This window comes from Notechis scutatus, chromosome 1 (genome assembly GCF_049901735.1).
Source record: "Notechis scutatus isolate UNSWTSFEM ecotype Mainland chromosome 1, rNotScu1.2, whole genome shotgun sequence".
Taxonomy (NCBI): Eukaryota; Metazoa; Chordata; class Lepidosauria; order Squamata; family Elapidae; genus Notechis; species Notechis scutatus.
In genome coordinates, this window is record NC_142009.1 from 186027992 (window position 1) to 186051719 (window position 23728).

General features: G+C 38.3%; 1 protein-coding gene across 1 annotated transcript in view; it reads left to right on the forward strand.

The window, feature by feature from the left end:
• The window catches only part of TTN (titin), a 311277-nt gene that overhangs the window by 86462 nt on the left and 201087 nt on the right, over window positions 1-23728 (forward strand). The window contains exons 61-97 of the mRNA XM_087950422.1: window positions 40-318; window positions 429-707; window positions 813-1091; window positions 1212-1499; window positions 1731-2009; window positions 2252-2533; window positions 3667-3945; window positions 4051-4332; window positions 5167-5445; window positions 5543-5830; window positions 5975-6253; window positions 6357-6635; window positions 6733-7011; window positions 7119-7406; window positions 7522-7809; window positions 8735-9016; window positions 10091-10369; window positions 10495-10776; window positions 10889-11167; window positions 11265-11552; window positions 11691-11969; window positions 12092-12370; window positions 12464-12742; window positions 13405-13692; window positions 13852-14139; window positions 15063-15344; window positions 15876-16154; window positions 16245-16526; window positions 16620-16898; window positions 17735-18022; window positions 18151-18429; window positions 18522-18800; window positions 18898-19176; window positions 19829-20116; window positions 20273-20560; window positions 21888-22178; window positions 23264-23551. Of these exons, the coding sequence (XP_087806548.1) occupies window positions 40-318; window positions 429-707; window positions 813-1091; window positions 1212-1499; window positions 1731-2009; window positions 2252-2533; window positions 3667-3945; window positions 4051-4332; window positions 5167-5445; window positions 5543-5830; window positions 5975-6253; window positions 6357-6635; window positions 6733-7011; window positions 7119-7406; window positions 7522-7809; window positions 8735-9016; window positions 10091-10369; window positions 10495-10776; window positions 10889-11167; window positions 11265-11552; window positions 11691-11969; window positions 12092-12370; window positions 12464-12742; window positions 13405-13692; window positions 13852-14139; window positions 15063-15344; window positions 15876-16154; window positions 16245-16526; window positions 16620-16898; window positions 17735-18022; window positions 18151-18429; window positions 18522-18800; window positions 18898-19176; window positions 19829-20116; window positions 20273-20560; window positions 21888-22178; window positions 23264-23551 (10452 nt within the window). The remainder of the gene's footprint in view (window positions 1-39; window positions 319-428; window positions 708-812; window positions 1092-1211; window positions 1500-1730; window positions 2010-2251; window positions 2534-3666; window positions 3946-4050; window positions 4333-5166; window positions 5446-5542; window positions 5831-5974; window positions 6254-6356; window positions 6636-6732; window positions 7012-7118; window positions 7407-7521; window positions 7810-8734; window positions 9017-10090; window positions 10370-10494; window positions 10777-10888; window positions 11168-11264; window positions 11553-11690; window positions 11970-12091; window positions 12371-12463; window positions 12743-13404; window positions 13693-13851; window positions 14140-15062; window positions 15345-15875; window positions 16155-16244; window positions 16527-16619; window positions 16899-17734; window positions 18023-18150; window positions 18430-18521; window positions 18801-18897; window positions 19177-19828; window positions 20117-20272; window positions 20561-21887; window positions 22179-23263; window positions 23552-23728) is intronic.

Genomic DNA, 23728 nt, shown 5'->3' on the forward strand with positions numbered 1-23728 from the left:
GCCCCCCTGAGACAATTTTCTTTTCTTCTTCCAATTCAGAACCTCCCACATTTGTAAGGGAGCTGAAACCTGTGGAGGTGGTAAAAAGTTATGATGCTGTGTTAGAATGTGAAGTCACAGGCACCCCACCCTTTGATGTAACCTGGCTAAAGAACAACACTGAGATTCGAAGCAGCAAAAAATATACCATGATTGATAAACAATTTATATTTGCCCTTCAAACAATGAACTGTGATTCCCAAGATGCTGGTGAATACCAGTGTGTTATATCAAATGAAGGCGGAAGTTGTTCATGTAGCACAAAAGTCAGCCTGAAAGGTTAGTGGCAGTATGGGTGGAAACGTCCATCAAAGATTTTGCTGGGGGTGAGGGTATTTCCTCTTCTTCAACACAATTTTAAACCTCTTGGCTTGTCTTCAAAACCACAGAGCCTCCTTCATTCATTAAGAAGATAGAAAATATCCACGCTGTTCTGAAAGAATCTGCCACATTTCAATGTGTCGTGGCTGGTTCCCAGCCGCTATTGGTATCTTGGATAAAAGACGAGAGAATCCTTGAAAATGATGAGAACTTCCACATTACATTTGAGCAAAATGTTGCAAAACTGAAGGTCAAGAAGATAGACCTTAGTCACAGTGGGAGATACACCTGCCAGGCAAAGAATGAGGCAGGAGTTGAAAAGTGCTTTGCTTTACTGTTAGCACAAGGTGTGTGAGGGTTTTTTTTATCTCTACTTCGAATGTGAATTCTCATCTTCTGCCTACTGTGTATAGGAAGAATTCAACACATTTTTGTTTTGCTTCTTACTTCAGAACCTGCTCAGATCATAGAAAAGGCAAAATCAGTTAAAGTGACTGAAAGAGACCCAGTGACTCTGGAATGTACCGTGTCGGGAACCCCAGAACTTCAAGTCAAATGGTTTAAAGATGGGAAACAACTTATGCCCAGTAGATTTTACACTATGAGCCTTGACAATAATGTGGCCAGTTTCAGAATGGAATCCGTAGTGAAGGAAGACAGTGGTGTCTATAGTTTTAAAGTTGAGAATGATTATGGAAGCCATACTTGTGAGGCCGTTGTGACTGTATTAGGTTTGTATTTACTTTTACTCCAATTAGCATGTCATTTAAAATTTTCTAAATATTTTCACAGAGAAGCTCACAAACAAGGAATCGGTAACTATTTTGTCTTTATCCTCTCCCTCTGGGCAGATCAAGCAATTCCACCCTCATTTACCAAAAAATTGTCAAAAATGAATACAATTCTTGGATCATCTATTCATATGGAATGCAAAGTTTCTGGATCACTTCCAATTACAGCAAAATGGTATAAAGATGGAAAAGAGATATCCGATAGTGCAAAATACAGAAGTTTGTGCCACGAGAACACCGTGTCACTAGAGATCAATAACCTGGAGTTGACCGATTCCTCAAATTACACTTGCAGTGTGACTAATATTGCAGGAAGTGACTCGTGTAGTGCCATCTTAGCCGTGAAAGGTTTGGATTCCTATCTTTCTTGATTCTGTACTGTATAAAATCCAAATCTTGTCCAGTTTCAATTTCACAATAGGTCTGTTAACCTAGTTAAAAATGTTGTTTCATGTTTTCTAGCTTTAGAATTTAACTTCTTACCATCTTCTTCATCTTTCTCTCTTTTGTGATGATGCCTTTTGGTCTACGTTTCTTCTGCCAAAACTTAACCATTCTGTTATCTCTTAAAACATTTAGAACCACCAAGTTTCCTGGCAAAACCAGAAAGCCAAGAAGCAATTCCTGACTCCACCGTGGAATTTAAAGCCGTTTTAAAGGGAACACCACCTTTTAAAATAAAGTGGTTTAAAGAAGATTTAGAACTTGCACCTGGACCTAACTGTGTATTTGGCATTGAAGGGTCAACTGGTTTCTTAAATCTTTATTCAGTGGATGGCTTAAAAAGTGGGAATTATATTTGCCAAGTATCTAATGATGTCGGCAGTGATTCTTGTACAACCACACTGATTATAACAGGTGTGATAATGGTTTCTATGTTTCTTCTTTCACATTTCTCTTGGGCTTCCTTTTGATGAAGACTTTTTTTAAATTGCATTCCGTTGTGCATTGTAAAATACACAAAACAATTGGAGTTCTCTCTGCTGCTACACAGCATAAATTTCCTTTCTTTCTCTTTTACTATATACAGTAAAAATAAATAGAGGGAGGGTCTTTTCCTTGTTATTGATCCACTTTCAATGTTTCCTCTTTCTTCTTAGAACCTCCAAAGTTTGCTAAGAGGCTCGACCCATCCAATGTCGTGAAACATGGTGACTCCACAAGACTTGAGTGTAAAATTACTGGTTCTCCCGAAATCAAAGTGGTATGGTACAGAAACAATACTGAGCTCCATGCTAGTGAAAATGTCCAAATGTCATTCATAGATTCTATTGCCGTTCTTGAAATGAGGCATCTTAGCATCGAAGATAGCGGAGATTACATATGTGAAGCACAGAATCCTGCTGGCAGGGCAAGCTGCAGTACAAAACTTCTAGTAAAAGGTTAGCAAGGGCTTTTCTGCCTTCTCTTTAGTCAATGTCTATGTTCATAAGCTAATATGTGTGTGTGTGTGTGTGTGTGTGTGTGTATGTATGTGTATATATATATATATATATATATATATATATGTATATGTATATGTATATGTGTGTGTGTGTGTGTGTATGTATGTATGTATATATATATATACTGTATATGATGCAGATATATTTATATGTATATGCCATGTGAATATGTATATTATATATGTGTTTGGGTAGATATACATTTTTTCTTGAGAGCAGGCAACAGAATTTCATTTTTAATGTGGACAGTGTGGTCACAGTAAAAAAAAATGACAATAAAGTTATCTTATATCTTAATTGGATCATACCCAGTGGTCAAACTAAAATCCTCCCCCCGCAGTTCTCAAAATCTGCAGAAAAATATTAAGACACCCCAAAGCTGGAAGGTCGAGAGGAGGAAATCCACTGAAATTAGATGGAGCCTATAACATTACCTTCAGTCACAACAGGATCCTTATTTTCACTCAGCAAGAATTTCCTAACTTATGGCATTTTTGCCCTACATACAGAGAATGAAAGAAAACTGGGCAACTTTTTTGGGGGGGGTGGAGAATGGAGGTGGCATGATATTTGGGTTATAGAGAATAAATGTATCAATCCTCTTGGAGGCTAATATCCTGGCTTTATAACATAAACTGACAGAAAGTCATTATGTCCTCAGAATTGCTATTTTGCTGCAAATTTTAGCTATATGTCTTAGGGACATGGAGCCACGAAAAGAAGACTAGGGAGACAATTGACCTATTATCCACCATCGGCTATTCTTTGTCTAAGAGATTTGGTTGTAATAGTTGTAAAGATGGAGATGATCATCAAACCTTTGACATATCAGAGGAGGTCTGGAATTTTCTTCATAAAATATCCATCTCCTTTGCCTTTTTGACTTGGCATTATCATTAAGATGTCAGTCTTATGCTGATTGCTAACTTTGATAAATTCACATCTGACAAACATGTGCCATGATAGATAAAATCTTCTTACTGCTCTGGTTTTATTTACACAAGTGTCACAAGACTAACGTTCCCATAATTATCTTTTAAAAATAGAACCTGCTTCTCTCTTCTTCCTAGAACCTCCGGTATTTAGCAGAAAGCCATCTCCAGTAGATACGCTCAAAGGTACTGAAGTTCGCCTTGAGTGTGAAATCTCTGGGACTCCACCATTTGATATCACATGGTATAAGGACAAGAGACAAATCCGCAGTAGTAAAAAATACAAGGTCACATCCAAAAACTACCTTGCAAATATCCATATTCTTAATACTGAAACTTCTGACATTGGTGAATATCAGTGCAAAGCTAAGAATGATGTGGGAAGTGATACTTGCATTTGTACTGTAAAACTAAAAGGTAATCATCTCTTGTTAACATAGAATATATGCCTTCTTCTGTATAAGATTCGCCAAGTGTTTTGTTCCTGGGAGTCTTGATGCCCATTGCCTCTTTTTTCTTCAGAACCACCAAAATTTGTCACCAAAATAAATAGCCTAACTGTCGTGGTGGGTGAACCGGTAGAGTTACAAGCAACAGTAGAAGGCTCTCAGCCTATTTCAGTTATATGGCTCAAGGACAAGGAAGACATCATCCGAGAAAGCGAAAACACTGAAATAACCTACATGGACAACATTGCCACTTTACAACTTGCCAAAGCAGAGCTGTCAAGTGCTGGGAAGTATATCTGTCAAGTCAGGAATGATGCTGGAACCCGTGAATGTATGGCTACTTTAACAGTCTTAGGTTAGTAATCACAGAGCTTTGTCTCTTTAAAAAGTCCTGTTTTTAAAGCTGAGTAGTCCAGCTTTAAAAGTCCAGAGCCTTGATCATTTTAAAATTGTAATAATAATTATGTTTATTTATAATTATTAATGTGCAAGGCACATTATGGAGTGCATAAAAGGGGAAGCAAGTGCTCTTCTCCCAAAATTATACAGTCAATAATCAGTGTAGGGGAGCAATAGAGAAAGAGGAGGAGATAGGGCTGGGGAAGGGGTAGATTGGCTTATGATTACATCAGAGTAAATGTACTTACAAGCTTAAACATACCAAGACACAAGGAGAGAAAAACGGAGCTTCTTGGGGCATTTTAACTGACTTTTCGCTAGCATTTGAATTATGTTACAAAAATCACTTTGACCTAGGATATCATCTTAATTTTAGCTCAGAAAAGCAACATGGACGATCTATATTATGACAGAGTGAAATTGTACCAATGAATGTGATTTGATTTTATTGCATCCAGGATATATTAATTATTGAATTAGAATGTTTTGATGCCTTAATATGCTTTATGCAGATTCCATTAACAGGTATCGTTTCCCTTCCTAAACATAATATTGGAAGGTTATATTGGGTGTGTGTATTCTAGAGCAGAAAAGCCATTTCATAGAGTTATTCTCATTTCACTGGCATTGAGCAGCCAATAAATTTAAATACAAGTAAATAATAATTCTAAAGTAAAAAGTGAAACAAACAAAAAAGCATTTTTGAGCATAGGCTTCTGTAACTATAAGAGCCCTGTGTCCGATGAAACAAGAGAGATTTACAGTTGGATCCTGCTGTGTCTTTTTCCAGAGCCTGCTATTATTGTAGAGAAGGCTGAGCCAATGAATGTGACCGTAGGAGATGTCTGCACTTTACAGTGCAAAGTGAGTGGAACTCCTGAGCTTTCCGTAGGCTGGTTTAAGGATGGAAAAGAACTGATAAGCAGTGACAAATACAGAATTGTCTTCTACAAAAACACATCCACACTTAAAATTCTCGATTCAGAAAGTGAAGACTGTGGCTTATATACCTTTGAGGTCCAGAACAACGTGGGCAAAAGTAGCTGCACTGCTTCGGTTGATGTTCTAGGTTGGTTGCGTTGCTTCTTCCCATAACATTTTTTAACGAGAGGAATTATTCCAATATTCCCGGAGGATCCTTATTTTTCTTTATTTCTCTTTAACAGATCGGATCATTCCACCCTCTTTTACCAGAAAACTAAAAGAAAGTCATGGTGTGCTGGCTTCTTTTGTGGTTCTTGAATGCAAAGTGGCAGGATCATTACCAATTACGGTTGCTTGGTTTCATGATGGTCATAAGCTCACTAGCAGTGAAAAATATCAGATCACCTTTTCTGACAATGTTTGCACTTTGCAAATCTCTTCACTGAACTTATCTGACACAGGGGCTTACGTATGCAAAGCGGCAAATGTAGCAGGCTCCAATGAGACCAGGGCTGTTTTAACTGTGCAAGGTTAGTAGCTGGCTAGCTCTTCATTGAAACCGTTTAATGCTTGATCCTTAACACATTTTTTTCTTCTGGGAATAGGAGAGATACATTCATTTTGAGTTTACTTACTAATCAACTAATCTGTTATTTCCTTTAATGCAAATTTAGAACCACCCTCTTTTGTGAAGGAACCAGAATCTGTGCACATTTTACCAGGCAGAAGTGCTACACTTTCAGCTACCATCAGAGGAACTCCGCCATTTAAAGTGAACTGGTTTAGAGGAGTCACTGAAGTGGTACCGAGTGATAAATGTAATATCTATTTGGAAGATTCTGTCACAGATCTAGAGCTGTTCGATGTGGAACCATCACAGAGTGGAGAGTACACTTGTATTGTAAGCAATGAAGCAGGCAAAGCATCTTGCACGGCACATCTTTTGGTTAAAGGTTGGTGAATTTAGAAAACAAAAGCAATCGTTTACTCTTGAGATTTTAAAATGTTTATTTATACCACCTTTTGTTTGACAATGGAGTTCTTTTTTCTCTCCAGAGCCAGCCATTTTTGTGAAGAAAATGAGTGACCACTGTGTGGAACCAGGAAAATCTATAATTTTAGAGAGCAGGTACACCGGGAGCCTCCCAATTTCAGTCACCTGGAAAAAGAACGGAGTCGTTTTAAGCCAATCTGATAAGTGCAGCATTACTACAACTGAAAAATCTTGCATTCTGGAAATATTTAACAGTACAAAGGATGACCAAGGGGAATATACCTGTTTGGTGGAAAATGAGGCTGGGGAAGATATTTGTGAAGCATTAGTGTCTACTTTAGGTGTGTCTCTGTGACATTGTAATTCTCTTTATTATCCCTTTATGTAGTTCCAAGATAAGATTATCTTAATGCTGACATTGAATATTTGTGTTCTCAGAACCTCCTTCTTTCATTACACACCTGAGACCTCTTGAAGTATCAGTTGCAGATTATACAACTTTACAATGTCAAGTTTCTGGAACTCCGGAAATCACAATATCTTGGTACAAAGGAGATACTATATTAAGATCCACTCCTGAGCATAAAATGTATTTCAAAGACAATGTTGCCACGTTGATCTTCAACAAAGTAGATATCAGTGACAGTGGGGAATACATTTGCAAAGCTGAAAACAGTGTTGGATCTACCTCTTCAAATGCTCTCTTGACAGTTCAAGGTGATAAATTCATTCCGAATTGCTTAAAAATGCAGATTTATCCGTCTTTCACTCTCTGACAAAGGATTTCACCTGCCTATCTTGATTGCATGCTTGTTATTTTACAGAACGAAAACGTCCACCTTCTTTTGTGAGGAAATTAAAGGATACAGAGCAAACTATTGGCTTCCCAGTTAAATTGGTTTGCCGCCTAAATGGGTCTGAACCCATGAGTGTCACTTGGTATAAAGATGGTGTACCTTTAAGAGATGACTTCAACGTGCAAACCTCTTACATTGATAATGTGGCAACTCTTCATCTTTTGCAAACTGACATGGCCCATTCTGGGCAGTATTCTTGCACAGCTACCAACCCTGTTGGGACTGTTACTTCTACTGCTAGGTTCACCGTTTCAGGTTTGTTTCACTTTGTCCTGTGGTTCTTTCTGGTTTCAAAAGCAATGTTACAATACTTGCTTCATATGGGCTCAAAAGGAAACAACAACGATCTCTTCTTCCTTTTAATCTTCAGAAACCAAACAAGCTCCCTTGTTTGATATCACGCCTGAATCCAGAGATGTTCCTGTGGGACAAGGTGTTGACTTTGAATGTCACGTGACTGGAACCCACCCTATACATGTCATCTGGGCAAAAGATGGCCGAGAAATCCGGACAGGAGGAAATTATGCGATTACATTTGTAGAAAATACAGCTCGCTTAAGGATTATGAGAGTAGGCAAAGGAGATTCTGGACAGTATACCTGCCAGGCTAGCAATGAAGTTGGCAAAGACTTTTGCTCAGCTCAGCTTAATGTGAAAGGTATTGGAATTTGAATAGGCTTGATCTAACATAACTTTTTTTAAATTCAGAAGTGGGAATTCTTGGGTTTTCTTATCCCTAGCCATCCTTTATTTCTAACAACTGGATATCAAAACAGAATGGATTGTATTCACACAAACAAAAAAAGCAGACTATTCAGGGTATCTTGAAATCTCTTTTCTCTTTTATTTCTTCTAATATATATTCTGTGAAAGATTAATCTCAATCTTAATCTCTTTTCTCTTTTATTTCTTCTAATATATATTCTGTGAAAGATTAATCTCAATCTTAATCTCTTATTGGAGACCTATAAGGCAGAATGGTTTAGCTACTAGTTACTCTTCCATCTTCTCCACACAGAGTTAAGGGTAACTGCAGGAAGATTCAGCTTTTGAGTTCTGACTAGCAGGAAAAGTGGGGTAAAGAAGTATTAGCAATATCACTTATTAGTCTAAGAACACACACACACACACACACACACACACACACACAAACTGATAACAAATTAATAGGAATGAGTGAAAAATTTGGTTATATGAAGTTACAAAGCACTCAATATAAAACTATAAAACCTTTAAGTTGCATTTGCAAGACACACTGAACCACAAGCTAACCATCGACATTTCAGTTTACTGTATTACACAGTTAATGGTTTCATGTGTCATGCCAATAAAAATAATTGACTTGAATAAACTGTGGTTAAGCTAACTGTGAGTCAGCTTATGCAATCACAGCTAGTAGTAAACCTAATAAATTTCTACTTATGTCTAAGTACCTTTCCAGGTATGGACAATCTATCAGCTCTTGCACTCTTAGCACCTAAACTTATTTTTTTTTCTTTAATATTACAGAACTTAACCAATTATTCTTATTCAGAGCATAGAGCACCATATAAATAAATGTTACTTTCCATCTGACTTCTTAGAACCTCCTAAATGTGTAAAGAAGCTCGAAGCCTCAAAAATGGTGAAGGTGGGTGACTCATGTCAACTTGACTGTAAAGTCAGTGGCTCTCCAGAAATCAAAATTGCCTGGTATAAGAATGACCAAGAACTCCATGCTAGTGAAAAATACCACATGACCTTCAGTGATGCTACAGCAGTCCTCGTCATTGTTGGCGCCACCCTTGAAGACAGCGGTGATTACATCTGTGAAGCTCTTAATTCCGCTGGCACTGTGAGCTGCAGTACAGTAGTCACAGTAAAAGGTTAGAAGCTACTATTTCCAAAATCTTGCATCCTCTGTACTTCATTCTGCATCCTTTTGTGCTCTAAAAGCTTTAATTCATCTTTTAAAGGCCTGGTGCCCTGCAGACATCTTGGATTGCAGTTCTTGTAATTTCTTTGCCAGTTGGTTAGAAATTCTGGAAATTGGATTCCAATAAATCTGCAGGGCACTAGGTTGGAGAAGGATGAGTTAGATATTTGGGGATATCTCCCAATGGTAGAGAATGCATTGGAGATATTGATGTGCCAAATACTCATGTTAGATCAAGAGTAGGAACCTCTAGCTTTGTCTGTCACTTTCAGTTTCAGAAGATCCAAAACTAGTAGCATGGAGTACTATTTCTTATTATTCAAGTTCTATCAGAAAAAAAAAGCTTTATCCTGCTTTTGGTCAGGATATGTTTAATGAGCACTTAAGAAATTGACAAAGACCAACAGGTGGCTGAATGAAAGAGTGGGAGACAATATGGCAATATGAGTGACATGAGTAGGAAGGCTGGCTTTTGGTTATCTCTGCCCACTAATAAACCTGCAGGCTGTTTATCTGTCACTTCTTAGCAACATTCTATAGTTAGAGAACAACTTAAATGTTAACAACAATTATAGAGCAAGAGGAGGAAAAATTCCTTTGTTTATTTTTGTTTTAAATTACATCTCGTGGAGATAGGAAGGAAGTCTGTAAGACTATATTCTTGGGCATAGGAGATTCGGAGAATGGAAATTGAGAATAGGAGAACTGACTATAGTCAGTCATACATCACAATCCGTATTAAAGGATATGCGTGGGCATGCACCCAACCTTATGAACTACATTCATTTGGAATATTTAGTTCCACATGCAAAAAGAATTTGCAGGGGATGGCAGTTTCCAAGCAGGATTTCATGGGTTTGGATTTAGAAACATCTTCAAAATGAAATGGGATATATATGGGATTTTTGAAAACTAGGAGTGTTCTTATGTAACGTATCTCTTCTGTTTCTGGATGTTCTGCTCTGTTTTCAAGAAGCCTTTTCCAGAAGATCAAGTATGTATTTTCATAACTCTTTCATTTTAGAGCCTCCTGTTTTTAGCAAGAAGCCTAGCCCTGTGGACACCCTTAAGGGCACTGATGTTATCCTTCAGTGCGAACTTACAGGCACACCGCCATTTGAAGTTGCCTGGTTCAAAGACAGAAAGCAGATTAGAGGCAGTAAGAAGTTCAAAGTTACAATGAAGAACTTCAGTGCCAGTGTTCACATCCTCAATCTTGAAGCTACTGACATAGGAGAGTATCAGTGCAAAGCCTCCAATGAGGTGGGAAGTGACATTTGCGCTTGCACTGTCAAGTTCAAAGGTTAGTATTTATTCAAGTTGTTCTTTGGAGGAAAATTCTTTTCATGAGCTTCTTTCTTGCTCACGTACAATCTTCTTTTTCTTTCTTTCTCTTTCTTCACCATGAATCATCATCTTTTATCAAAGAACCACCACGGTTTGTTAAGAAACTGAGTGACACCTTCACCTACACAGGGGAACCCACTGCTTTACGAGCTGTAGTGGAAGGTTCCCAGCCCATTTCTGTTTTGTGGCTGAAGGACAAAGGGGAAATAATCAGAGAGAGTGAAAACCTCCAGATTTCATTTTCAGACAACATTGCAACGCTTCAGATTGCAAGTGCTGAAGCTACCAGTGGTGGGAAATATATTTGCCAGATTAAAAATGATGCTGGGATGCGAGAATGTGCTGGATACTTGAAAGTTCTAGGTTGGTATTGGCTTCTATCCCCTTCTGAAGAATAAATCTTGACTCTCTTTGTCATGGAAGAAAGCTATTCTACCATTCCCAATTTTGTAACTGATTGTTTCCCTTCCTCCAGAACCAGCTGTGATCCTAGAAAAGTCTGAACCAATGATAGTTACAGCTGGCAGTGCTTTTACTTTGGAGTGCACCGTGGGTGGGAGTCCAGAGCTAATCACCAAATGGTTTAAGGATGGAAGACAGCTGTCCAACAGTCGCAAACACCAGATTATCTTTTCCAATAAAGTAGCCACACTTAAAGTCCTTTCTGCAGACATGGATGACCGAGGGCTTTACACTTTTGAAGTACAAAATGAAGTGGGGAAAAGCAGCTGCACTTCCTCCGTGGATGTTTCAGGTTAGACAAAACTCTCGTTTCTCAGTTGCCGCCTTCTTTCTTCTAGTGACGTCTTTCTTCTCTTAAAACATGTCTTTTGATGACTTTACCCAAACAGAACACCTTATCCGGCCTTCTTTCGTAAGAAGATTGAAAGAAACTTTTGGTGTGCTGGGTTCTTCCATTGTTCTGGAGTGCAAAGTGGCTGGATCGCTACCTATGACTGTAGCTTGGTTTTATGGAAGCGATGAGATTTTCAGTGGGGATAAATATGAAACCAGCTTTTCAGATAATGTCTGTATCTTGAAGGTGAATGCTCTAGATATCGCTGACACAGGTCCCTATACCTGTACCGCTGCCAATGTAGCTGGTTCTGATGAATGCAGTGCCTTTTTGACGGTACAAGGTCAGTAAAGGAAACAAAAGCCACTGGCTCTTAGTGTTTCTTCTATATATTTCTCTTGTACTCTTTACATCTTTATTTTATCCATATTCTACCTACTTGGCATAGCTACTAACACTTTTTAACATTGTGTGAACCTAGAACCACCCTCTTTTGCAAAGACACCGGATCCTCTGGAGGTTTTACCAGGGAAGAGTGTGACATTCAGGAGCCTGATCAAAGGAACTCCTCCATTCAGAGTGAACTGGTTCAAAGGAAGCAGGGAACTTGTGCCTGGCAAAACATGCAACACCCTCTTGACAGATTCAGCCGCAGAACTGGAATTGTTCGAAGTAGGACCTCTCCAGACTGGAGATTACACCTGTCTTGTTACTAATGATGCTGGCACTTGTTCTTGTACTACACATCTTTTTGTGAAAGGTTTGTTTAAATGCTATTCTCTATATCTATGACAGCAGGCATACGTTTAAATATGTACGCCCACACATCCATATATGTGTGTTACAGTTTATGACCTGACCCATTCTTACAAACTCTTTTAGAACCAGCTGTATTTGTGAAGAAACTGAGTGATTTCAGCGTGGAGCATGGGAACTCCATTATTCTAGAAAGCACATTCAGTGGAACTCCTCCATTTATGGTGACATGGAAGAAGAATGGCTCAAAACTCACACAGTCTTCAAAATGTAATATAACAACAACAGAAAAATCGGGCATTCTGGAAATCCTGAGTAGTAGCAGACAAGATGAAGGAGAATACACGTGTGAAGTTGCAAATGATGCTGGGGAGGATGTATGCCATGCCTTGGTATCAATCTTAGGTGTGTGGTTGACTTGAGTAACTACTTTTATATTAAGTTTATGGTATACCTTAACTAACTGGGTACTTACTGTGGTGTTAATTTCTGCTTCAGAGCCACCTTACTTTGTTAAAGAATTGGAAAGGGTGGAGGTGACCATCGGAGAACCTTTGTCTTTACAATGCCAAGTAGCTGGAACTCCAGAAATCAAAGTCTCGTGGTATAAAGGAGATACCAAACTAAGATCTACTCAGGCTTACAAAATGCACTTCAAGAACAATATAGCGACACTTACTTTCAGCCGGGTGGAGAATGCTGACATCGGCGAATATATCTGCAAAATAGAGAACAGCGCTGGGTTTGCTACTTCAACAGCTTTGCTAGCTGTCAAAGGTGATAATTTGCTACGTCTCTTGGTTCAAATATTTTTGTGCAATGTAAAAACTCATGTGGCAAATACAGGAAAAAAGCTGCATTATTCTGCTATCCTGGCATGTACATAGGCAGCAGGGTTAAATGTTCAGTGAACTAGAAGATTTATGAAATTTTTCATCTCTGTCCATGCCTCACAATTTTAGCGTGAACACATTACATCAGTCAGAGCAGGTCATCTGGTTGGAATACAGAAATGTGCACAGAATTCCTGTTCCTCTGAATGTTTTGTTGGTCTCTGTGCATGTGCAGATGTTTGTATATGAATTGGGTGTCAGGCTCCAAAAACCAAGAAAAACATGCAGAGTTATTTCAAAGCAACTTCTTTTATTGTTCTTCAAAAATCTTGCCAAACTAAGGCAGCTACTTCCATCATTAAGGATATACTTTGAGAATTTCTAGGGAGGAGCCATCTTAACTTTCTTTCTCCCAATCAAACTATCTAACTTTGCTGTTTCTTGGTCCTCTGGAATGCTGCCATTCCCTTCTGGGAACTCAGACTACCTTCCACCATCTCCAGAAAGAAGATGTCTATATTGGGGTATTGTGTCTCTAGTAGGATATGCCTAAAATGTTACTGTGTTTTAGGATCATATGGTATACGTTGCCATTTCTATTTGCAGACCGTAAACTTCCACCTTCATTTACAAAGAAGCTAAAAGATGTACAAGAAATGATTGGGTCTCCTGTTGCTTTTGATTGCCGCATCATTGGCTCTGAACCTCTTCAGGTGTCTTGGTATAAGGAGGGGATGCTCTTGCGGGACGATCCTAACATTCAAGCAACCTTCTTAAATAATGTAGCAACTCTTCAGATCTTACAAACAGAGATGGCTCACTCTGGCCAGTATACTTGCACAGCTCAAAATGCTCTTGGAACAGCTTCCTCCAGTGCCAAGCTCCAGCTCTCAGGTGTGTCATTCGTTGAATTCAGACTTGGCATTTTCAGTAATGCCATATTAAAGAATACAATTAGATCACAGGTGTTCATGCAGCAGCAAACTGTGGTTTGTTTTTAAGGAAAAGTGACAAAAGGCAGATACAATTTCCCTTCTTTTTCCCCACCTCCAGAACATATGATACCGCCTTCCTTTGACGTGAAGCCTTTGCCTGTTGATGTTGCTCTTGGGGGCAGTGGTTCTTTCAAGTGTCACGTCACAGGTTCTATGCCAATGAAAATCACCTGGGCAAAAGATAACCGGGAGATCCGTCCTAGTGATAATTACAAGATTACATTGGTAGAAAACACAGCCACATTGACTGTTCTTAAAGTAGGCAAAGGTGATGCTGGCCTTTATACCTGCTCGGCAAGCAACAATGCTGGGAAGGATTCTTGTGGTGCTCAGATGAGCTTCAAAGGTAAATTTCTAAAAAGTGTAAATCATAACATATTATATTTACACATATACATATATGCCCTTGTTACATTTTTGTGTTGTTCCTGTTTTTTTAAAAACAGAAATGGGAATTATGCTAATATAGATAAGCTCCTCATTTTAAAGCAGCAGCTGGTAAATTTATGGAAAGAAGTGATTTTCATAAGAATGCTGGTGCTTTATGTTTTGTATTTAGGCTTAGAAGGCTTTCTAAACTTAACATATGGAAATATACTAGGTGACAAAGAAGCTGCTTATCCTTCAACATCTGAATAGAGTATCTTACTTTTATGTGAACATAATTCCGGGCAGCTTTATTTTCCACAGAAGTATGGTTAAGCTACCGTATTTGCCGGCGTATAAGACGACTTTTTTGCCCCGAAAAACATGCCTCCAAGTGGGGGGGTCGTCTTATGCGCCGGTATATCCACTGCCGGCTTTCGGATGCTTGTTGGACGCAGCGAAGCGCCTCTGGCTTCCCGGATCCCCTGCGTCGCTTCCGCTTCATCCCGCTCGCCTCGCTCTGCCCGAGGCTGCAGCCTTCCTGCTCTTCCCATGGCCCCTGGCACTCCGCCCTGCCGCTGCAGCCCCGGGGATTTCTGGAGGGCGTTTCCGGTGGTGGTGGGGGGTCGTCTTATACGCCGGGTCGTCTTATACGCCGGCAAATACGGTATTAAAAACTGCAATAACAAACTGCAATATTGTACTTATAATGAGCTTTAAAATGTATATTTCATAAGTAGTAAGAAACATTGGAGGTAAAAGTATAGCACAGTTTCACGTAAAGGGAATACGTTGGCCTTTTCTGCTGATATAAAATGGCAACTTGAGATTTTGCAGATTTAATGTAAATAACATTGTTTAAACATTGTCTTATGTATACATTTTTTTTTCTTTTTTCAACAGAGCCACCAAGATTTATTAGGAAGTTGGATTCTTCCAGAGTTGTGAAAGAACATGATTCAACTAGATACGAATGCAAGATAGGTGGATCAGCAGAAATTCACATTGCATGGTACAAGGGTGAAACTCAAATTCACCCCGGTGACAAATACAGCATGTCTTTCGTTGATTCTGTGGCTGTCATTGAAATGCGCCATCTAACTGTTGAAGACAGTGGAGACTACACTTGTGAAGCTCAAAACACAGCTGGACGTGCTAGCAGCACTACAGCCCTAAAAGTGAAAGGTCAGGATCTGTTCTTCCTTTGTTTCTCATTCATTTATGGCAGGGGTGTCAAACTCAAGGCCTGCAGGGCAGATTTGGCCCACAGGGTGCTTAGATCTGGCCTGTGGGCCCACCCTGGAAACAGCAAAGGACCGGCCCATGGTGCCTCTGCCAGTGAAAACAGAGCTCGGGAAGGCCACACGCAGGCCTCCCAGGCTCCATTTTCACTGCCAGAGGGTTGCAGGAGGCCATCACAGCTGAAAATGGACCCTCAATGAGTGATATCATGGCCCCTGGCCACACTCCCCCGGCCAAACACAACCCTGATGCACCTCTCAAAGAAATTGGCTTTGACACCCCTGATTTATGCAGGGGAAATGGCCAGGGTTATTTTTTTTTCCATTAAAGACCAAAGCCAATCAGTTTAACTGGGCATGGAAAATTTTATCTCAAATACATGCAATCTCCCATTTCACTGTAATGTTACATTTTTGGTGCTTATTAATATGCATTCTCCACATTTCATGGAAATGTTAATCTCTGTTTTTACAGCTCCTCCAGTTTTCCGCAAGACGCCCCAGCCAGTGGAATCGTTGAAAGGAGTTGATGTTCATCTTGAATGTGTGCTTCAAGGCACACCGCCCTTCCAAATTTCATGGTATAAGGATAAAAGAGAAATCCGAACGGGCAAGAAATACAAGATTTTGTCTGAGAATTACTTTGCTAGTCTACATATTCTGAACACCGATGCTGCAGACACTGGTGAATATCACTGCAAAGCCGTCAACGATGTGGGAAGCGATGCTTGCATTTGTTCTGTGATGCAGAAAGGTTTGTACACGACTTCTTGTTATCTCTCTTTTTTTTTTACATTTTTTTCTCTTACTTCGCATTTACATATTTTTGTTCTCCTGCCTTCAGTGCCCCCAAGGTTTGTGAAGAAACTTCACAATATCAGTGCCATCGTTGGGGAGCCAGCAGAATTACAAGCCACTGTTGAAGGCTCTGAGCCCATTTCTGTTCTTTGGTTGAAAGACAAAGGAGAAATTATACACGAAAGTGACAACCTCTGGATGTCATACACAGATAAAGTGGCAATCCTTCAAGTTGTGCATGCAGAGCCAACCAACATGGGAAAATACATCTGTCAAATTAAAAATGATGCTGGAAGTCAGGAATGTTTTGCTAACTTATCAGTTCTTGGTTAGTAGATTTAAACAATAAAAACCAAAGTACCCTGTCATATTTTACATAATCTTGTTTGCTAATGTGACAGTGATTTGCATCTCATTCCAGAGCCAGCAACTATTGTAGAGAAACCAGAACCAATGACAGTCACCACAGGAGATTCTTGTACCTTAGAGTGCACTGTTTCTGGAACACCTGATCTTACTACTCGATGGTTCAAGAATGGATATGAGCTCACTTCTGATCAGAAATACAAAATCACTTTCTTCAATAAAGTATCTGTGCTCAAGATTCTGAATGCAAGTTTACAAGATAGTGGAGAATATACATTTGAGGTGAAAAACACCGTTGGTGAAAGCCGTTGTACAGCTTCTGTACATGTTTCAGGTTAGTAGATTAATATGGGGAATACAATTTTGTATGTAGTCTGCATTTTCATATCAAGTTTTGCATATGTTGACTTCTGACGTTAGGCATCCATGTACCATTCCTAAATGCTTTAGAAATCTACTTATTGTGGAATGTCTGGCTGAGGATCAGTTATAGAGCTATGGTAGCGCAGTGTTAGAATGCAGTACTGCAGGATACTTCTGCTGACTGCTGGCTGCTAGCAGTTTGGCAGATCAAATCTCATCAGAATCGAAGTTGACTCGGCCTTCCATTCTTTTGAGGTCAGTAAAATGAGGAACCAGATTGTTGGGGGCAATATGCTGACTCTGTAAACCACTTAGAGAGGGCTGTAAAGTACTGTGAAGCAATATATAAATCTTAGTGCTTTTGCTATAGCAATGAATATTCCTAGATACCCATTCACAAGTTATGTTTTGCCTTTAATGGTATATAGTACTGTTTGCACAGTTGGGAACGCCTTTCTAAAAGGGAAAAGGTGTATTTGCACTCAGTACTGTCTTAAATACAATATGCCAAAAATACCCCATTAAACTACAAAAGCACTAATTTGTTTCTCAAAAAATTGAGTAAAAGCCCTATTATTATTATCTGAGATGTCTGTAGGATCTACTGCTTTCCTCACAATGTTCCAAGCAGCATTTCACTGTGAGTTTCACACTTTTTATACATGTTTATAATATCAAAATACACGTATAAAAAAAGCAAAGGTTGTATTGCCTGGGCATAATACTGCTCTTATCATTTGCCCCCTCTTACCCCTCCCTGCAGATATCACTGCTTATTGCAATTTAATTTTTATTTTGTGCTCACAGATCGTATTATACCACCTTCATTCACAAAACCGCTGAAAGAAACACATGGTCTCTTGGGTTCCTCAAGTGTACTTGAATGCAAAGTCATTGGATCCCCTCCAATCTCTGTGTTTTGGTTCCGTGATGGTGAGGAGATCACAACTGGAGAAAAATATCAGGCAACCCTTACAGATAATACATGTTCTTTAAAAGTGAATGCTCTTCAGGAGTCAGATATTGGAAATTACACTTGTATAGCAACCAATGAAGCTGGAACTGATGAATGTGAAGCATATTTCATAGTTAGAGGTAAAAAAAAAATGAGATTAAAATATGTATTAAAAGAAAATAATAATTTAAAAATTTTAAGTTTGTTTTTTATGTTCTTTAATATACACTTTTAGGATTAACGTTGTTGCTTTTCTGTGTACATCTAGAACCTCCATCTTTTGTGAAGAAACCCGAACCTTTGCAAGTTTTATCTGGGGCAAATGTAACATTCACAAGTATCATTAAAGGAACCCTCCCTCTTGAGGTCAAATGGTTTAGGGGAAGTGTTGAATTGGTTCCAGGACATAGATGCAACATAACTCTAGAAGAATCAGTTGCTGAACTGGAGCTGTTTGATGTTCACCCTGTCCAAAGTGGAGACTACACTTGCATTGTCAGTAATGAAGCTGGCAAAATCTCTTGTACAACTCATCTCTTTATAAGAGGTTTGTAATTATTCTGTCTGCTGGGTTAAACAGAAAGGCAACCATCAATTTTAAACAACTTTAAATTTCCCATCTTGTGCTATTTTTTACAGAACCAGCGAAATTTGTGAAGAAACTGAATGACTTCCATGTTGAGAAAGGAAAACAATTAATTTTAGAATGCTCATATACTGGTACTCCTCCTATTCAAGTGTCTTGGAGGAAAAATGGTGTAAATTTAACTCATTCTGAGAAATGCAGTATTACCACTACAGAAACTTCTGCCATACTGGAGATCTCTAACAGCACACTAGAAGATGCTGGCCTGTATTCTTGCCACATAGAAAACGAATCAGGCCAAGATAATTCTCAGGCAGCTGTCTCAATCTTACGTATGTAGCTTATATCAAAGAATATTTTAATAGAACTATTGATTATTTTGTGGGAAACAAACTCATTTTGTGATTAATCTGCACTTTTGTTCTATAGAACCACCATACTTTGTCCAAAATCTAGAGTCTGTAGAAGTGACTGTTGGAGATTCTGCATCATTACAGTGTCAAATTGCTGGAACACCAGAAATCAATGTGTCATGGTACAAAGGAGACACAAAACTAAGACCCACCAGTACTTCTAAAATGCACTATAAAAACCAAGTGGCCACTTTAGTATTCAGCCAGGTGGATAGCAATGATAGTGGGGAGTATATCTGCAAGGTGGAAAACAGTGTTGGGGAAGCTGTGTCTTCAGCACTGCTATCTGTTCAAGGTGAGTAATCACCACCAGCTTTTAAAAGCTTAGGGAATACTATTACTCTGTTGAAAGGCATGAGAGAGAAAAAATATGTCTGTTTTTAGCTGTTCTTTCCCAATGGATAATTTCTGTAGCCAATACAAGCAAGTTGATACATTTTGTTAACAGCAACCCCATGTGACTGGTTGTAGCTTCTCAAGAGAATCTATTCATTAAGTCATTAAAATAAATCTTCTTTCTTTTATGTCATCTACTATCATACATGTTTAAAGTTGTCAGAGAAGACAATGTCCACAATTCACTGAAAATTGACATAAGTTGCTAGAGTTTCATTTGTATCCTGTTTAATTTAAGCATGTCTAATTATACCTCTGTTAATGATATTAATTTATGTAGTCTATATATTACCACTGTAAATAATCTTATGCTATAGTTAAATATATGTATCTCATATTGGTAGACCCTAGACTCCTAGAGTTGGAAAGAACTATTTAGTCCATCAAGTTGAACCCGCTGATCAATTCAGAAATCCACCCATGACCAATAGCTGTCCAAACCAAAACTGGAATACATCAAGAAAAGGGGAACTCACTATTGTATTCAATAATACTCAATCTAAAATCCAAACCATTCAATCAGTAACTGCACAATATTTGTTTTCTTGCAGAACGTAAACTTCCTCCTTCATTTTCACGAAAATTAAGGGACATTCATGAAACTGTTGGCTTGCCAATTACATTTGATTGCAGCATTAATGGTTCTGAACCAATGGAAGTAACCTGGTATAAAGATGGTGCACAAATAAGAGACGGCTATAATGTGCAAATATCATACATAAATAAAGTTGCCGTTCTACAGATTTCACAAACTGATATGAGTCTCGGTGGACAATATACTTGCACAGCTTCCAATGCCATTGGAACCTCTTCTTGTAGTGCCAAACTCATCCTTACAGGTTTGACAAAAATACATAACTCTCCTTTGATACTTTTATATGGCATATCAAATCTCAGTTATAAACTCAGTTCATTATCCTGCTTTAAGTTTATATTTGATATAAATCTTTAAATGTGCTGAATTAACAATTTGCTTGTACTTCTTCCTATTTTAGAGGGGAAGATGCCACCCTTCTTTGACATCCCAATTATGCATGTTGATGCAGTTGTTGGTGACAGTGCTGATTTTGAATGTCATGTTTCTGGAACACGCCCTATTAAGATTACTTGGTCAAAGGATAACCGTGAATTGAGAACTGGAGGGAAGTATCAGATCAGCTATATAGAAAATATAGCCCATTTGACAATCCTGAAAGTTGACAAAGGAGATTCTGGAAAATATTCATGTCATGCTAGTAATGAAGTTGGAAAAGAGTCTTGCACAGCTCAACTTAATATTAAAGGTACTAGAAATTTTCATCAGTAAGATGAAATTTAGATTCCATTGTGTGTAGGCTATTATCTAAAGAACTCTCATTTGCATACCTTTGGTACCTGCCAGAAAACTAATGAGACCTGGGGCTCATTTGAAATGGTGAGAGATACAATGCTAATATCCTGCAGCTAAAATCAGAAATCCCCCTCCCATGACTGTATGCCATTTTCATAAGGAAGTTCTAGAATTAGTATCTCTGTTTTGAACATATGCACGAAGAAGAATCTAAGAGTTTTTATTTATTTATTTATTTATTTGATTTGCCAATTGTTTACAAGATAATAAGTATAAATGTATACATAGTTGTGAATGCATGAAATGGTTACATATAAGAAAAATAAAAGAATAAGAGAAACAATAGGACAGGGACGGTAGGCACGTTGGTGCGCTTATGCACACCCCTACAGACCTCTTAGGAAAGGGGTGAGGTCAATAGTAGACAGTCTAAGGTTAAAGTTTTTGGGGTTTGGGAAGAAACTACAGAGTCGGGTAGAGTATTCCAGACATTGACCACTCTATTGCTGAAGTCGTATTTCCTGCAATCAAGTTTGGTGCGGTTTACTTTGAGTTTGTATCTATTGTGTGCTCTTGTGTTGTTATGGTTGAAGCTGAAGTATTCATTGACAGGTAGGACATTGCAATGTATGATTTTGTATACCATGCTTAAGTCAGACCGAAGGCAGGCGTAATTCAAGGTTTTCTAGTTCTAGAATTTCAAGTCTGGTGGCATAAGGTATTCTACAGCGAGTAGAGGAGTGGAGAACTCTTCTTGTGAAATATTTCTGGACTTTCTCAATTGTGCTAATATCAGATACGTAGTGTGGGTTCCAGACTGATGAACTGTATTCGAGTATTTGTAAAAGCAAAGGGGGAAAAAAGTAAAACTAAAAAAAATAAGATGTTCTTTCTGTTTGTACCAAAAATATTTTGGAATTCTGTTAGGGTAAAACCTGTCCTTTCTTGGTAATATTTTAATTTATGGAGATTTTTACTGAAGTATTTTACTGTATATTTGATTTAAATGTATGAATCTCACTTTTTTCCTTAGCCACACAAAAGTGGCATTTTTATTTTGCTTTATTATTTTATTCATTTCCTATATTCTGTTTTTGTTCATTTTGTCTTTTAAATTTTGCTAGTCACTGACCAAATAAATAGTGATTGATTAGCCACGCACAAGTGGCAAACCTTGTGCCATTTTGAGGATAACCCAAGAGAATCAAAGAATTTAAAAACATTTGTCTGAATGCATCTTTCTCACTAGTTAATTTTCCTTTTATCTTCCTTTCTGACAGAGCGACAGAATCCACCTACATTCACCAAGAAGTTATCTGAAACAGTAGAAGAAACGGAAGGAAACAGCTTTAAACTTGAGGGGCGAGTTTCTGGTACCCAGCCTCTGATGGTTGCTTGGTACAAAAATAACCAGGAAATCTATGGAAGCCCTAACTGTGAACTAGCCTTTGAGAACAGTACTATTCTGTTGCTCATTAAAAATGCAGGACCAGCTGATGCAGGCTTATATACCTGCAAAGTATCCAATGAAGCTGGGAGCACGCTGTGTACTTCCTCCGTTGTTATTAAAGGTTAGTTCATTTCCTAGAGGCCTACTGTACTATATTTATTTTATTACCTACTACTATTTACCCTTAGGTCCAACTGACCAGAACATTAATTCTGATGTGTTTGATAACAGAAATCAATTCTACAAACTGTATATGGTTTTATACCAGGTTACAACACAATAAGATGACATAAAACTATACAGGACTATTGAATTATTTCAATTTCAGTTCTTAAAATGTTCAATCATCAGTCTATTTGAAGGGCACACCCCTTTTTTGATAATTGATTGATGGGGTTCTGCAAAAATGATCTTTCTTCATTTTAAAAAAAATGTTAATACTCATATTCAAGGCAACACATTTTCTGAGGAAAAAAAACCCTTTATTATTTTTCACTCTCAACCTAGAAATTTCAGCCATGAATAGAGGAAAATGTTTTTCAAGGAGTCCAGTTGAGATATATATTGACAATTGTTATGATCTATAGATACAAGTACATTCATTTAACTATCTCCCATCTATGATCCAGCTAGAAGTATTTGTCTATCTAAGATTTTTCCAAGTTTAAAATGACCTTCATAGTGACAACATTCATGTTACATTTAGCATAAAAGATAGATAGTGGATATTACATATCAAACATTTTGTGTATGATCTTGTGACCATAGTTTTGGCAAGGAGCTGGTCCTGGAAGATTTTTCAAAGATTATGCTTAGAGGTTCGGCGATGGCAGTGGATACCTTTTTTAAGAAGTAGGCACATATTCCATCTGGTCCAATAGATAGAGATGGTTTTAGATTGCGTAGTTCTTTTTCAACATTGTCTTCTGTAAAATCGATATGTATTAGATCATTGTAGTTGTCTGTGGTTCAACTAGGAAATACTGGGCATGATTAAAACATGCTTAAAACATGCTCACTAAATATCAGCATTCTGTATGATGCCAAACAGAAAACTTTTTTTCCTATTAAAAAAAATGTACTGGGAAAATGGAATTAATTCATTGCATCATATTGTTCTTACCTTGATATGTACTTTTTTATTTAAGATGGCTGGTAATCTAACTACTTTCCTCCTCTTGTTTCCTTAATGTTATCACATTTCAGAACCTAAAAAGCCTCCAGTATTTGATCGACCTCTTAAACCAGTGACAATAGATGAAGGCAAGATCCTGCAACTTGCTTGCCATGTAGTTGGATCACAGCCCATTAAGATCCAGTGGCTCAAAGCTGGGAGAGAGCTCAGATCCTCTGATAAATGCAGCTTCAGCTTTGCAAATGGAACAGCTCTCTTAGAAATCCAAGCAGTTACTAAAACTGATTCTGCGGAATATGTGTGCAAAGCCTCAAATGCAGCTGGAAGTGATTCTTCTAAGTCAAAAGTGGCAGTGAAAGGTACAGTTAAATTGAAATAGATAGATAGATAGATAGATAGATAGATAGATAGATAGATAGATAGATAGATAGATAGATAGGGAGGGAGAGAAAGAGAGAAGGGGAGAGAGACAAAAGGGGGGAGAGGGAGAGGGAAAGAGAACAGCCATTGAAAGCCCCGGGAACTACTATGAAGAC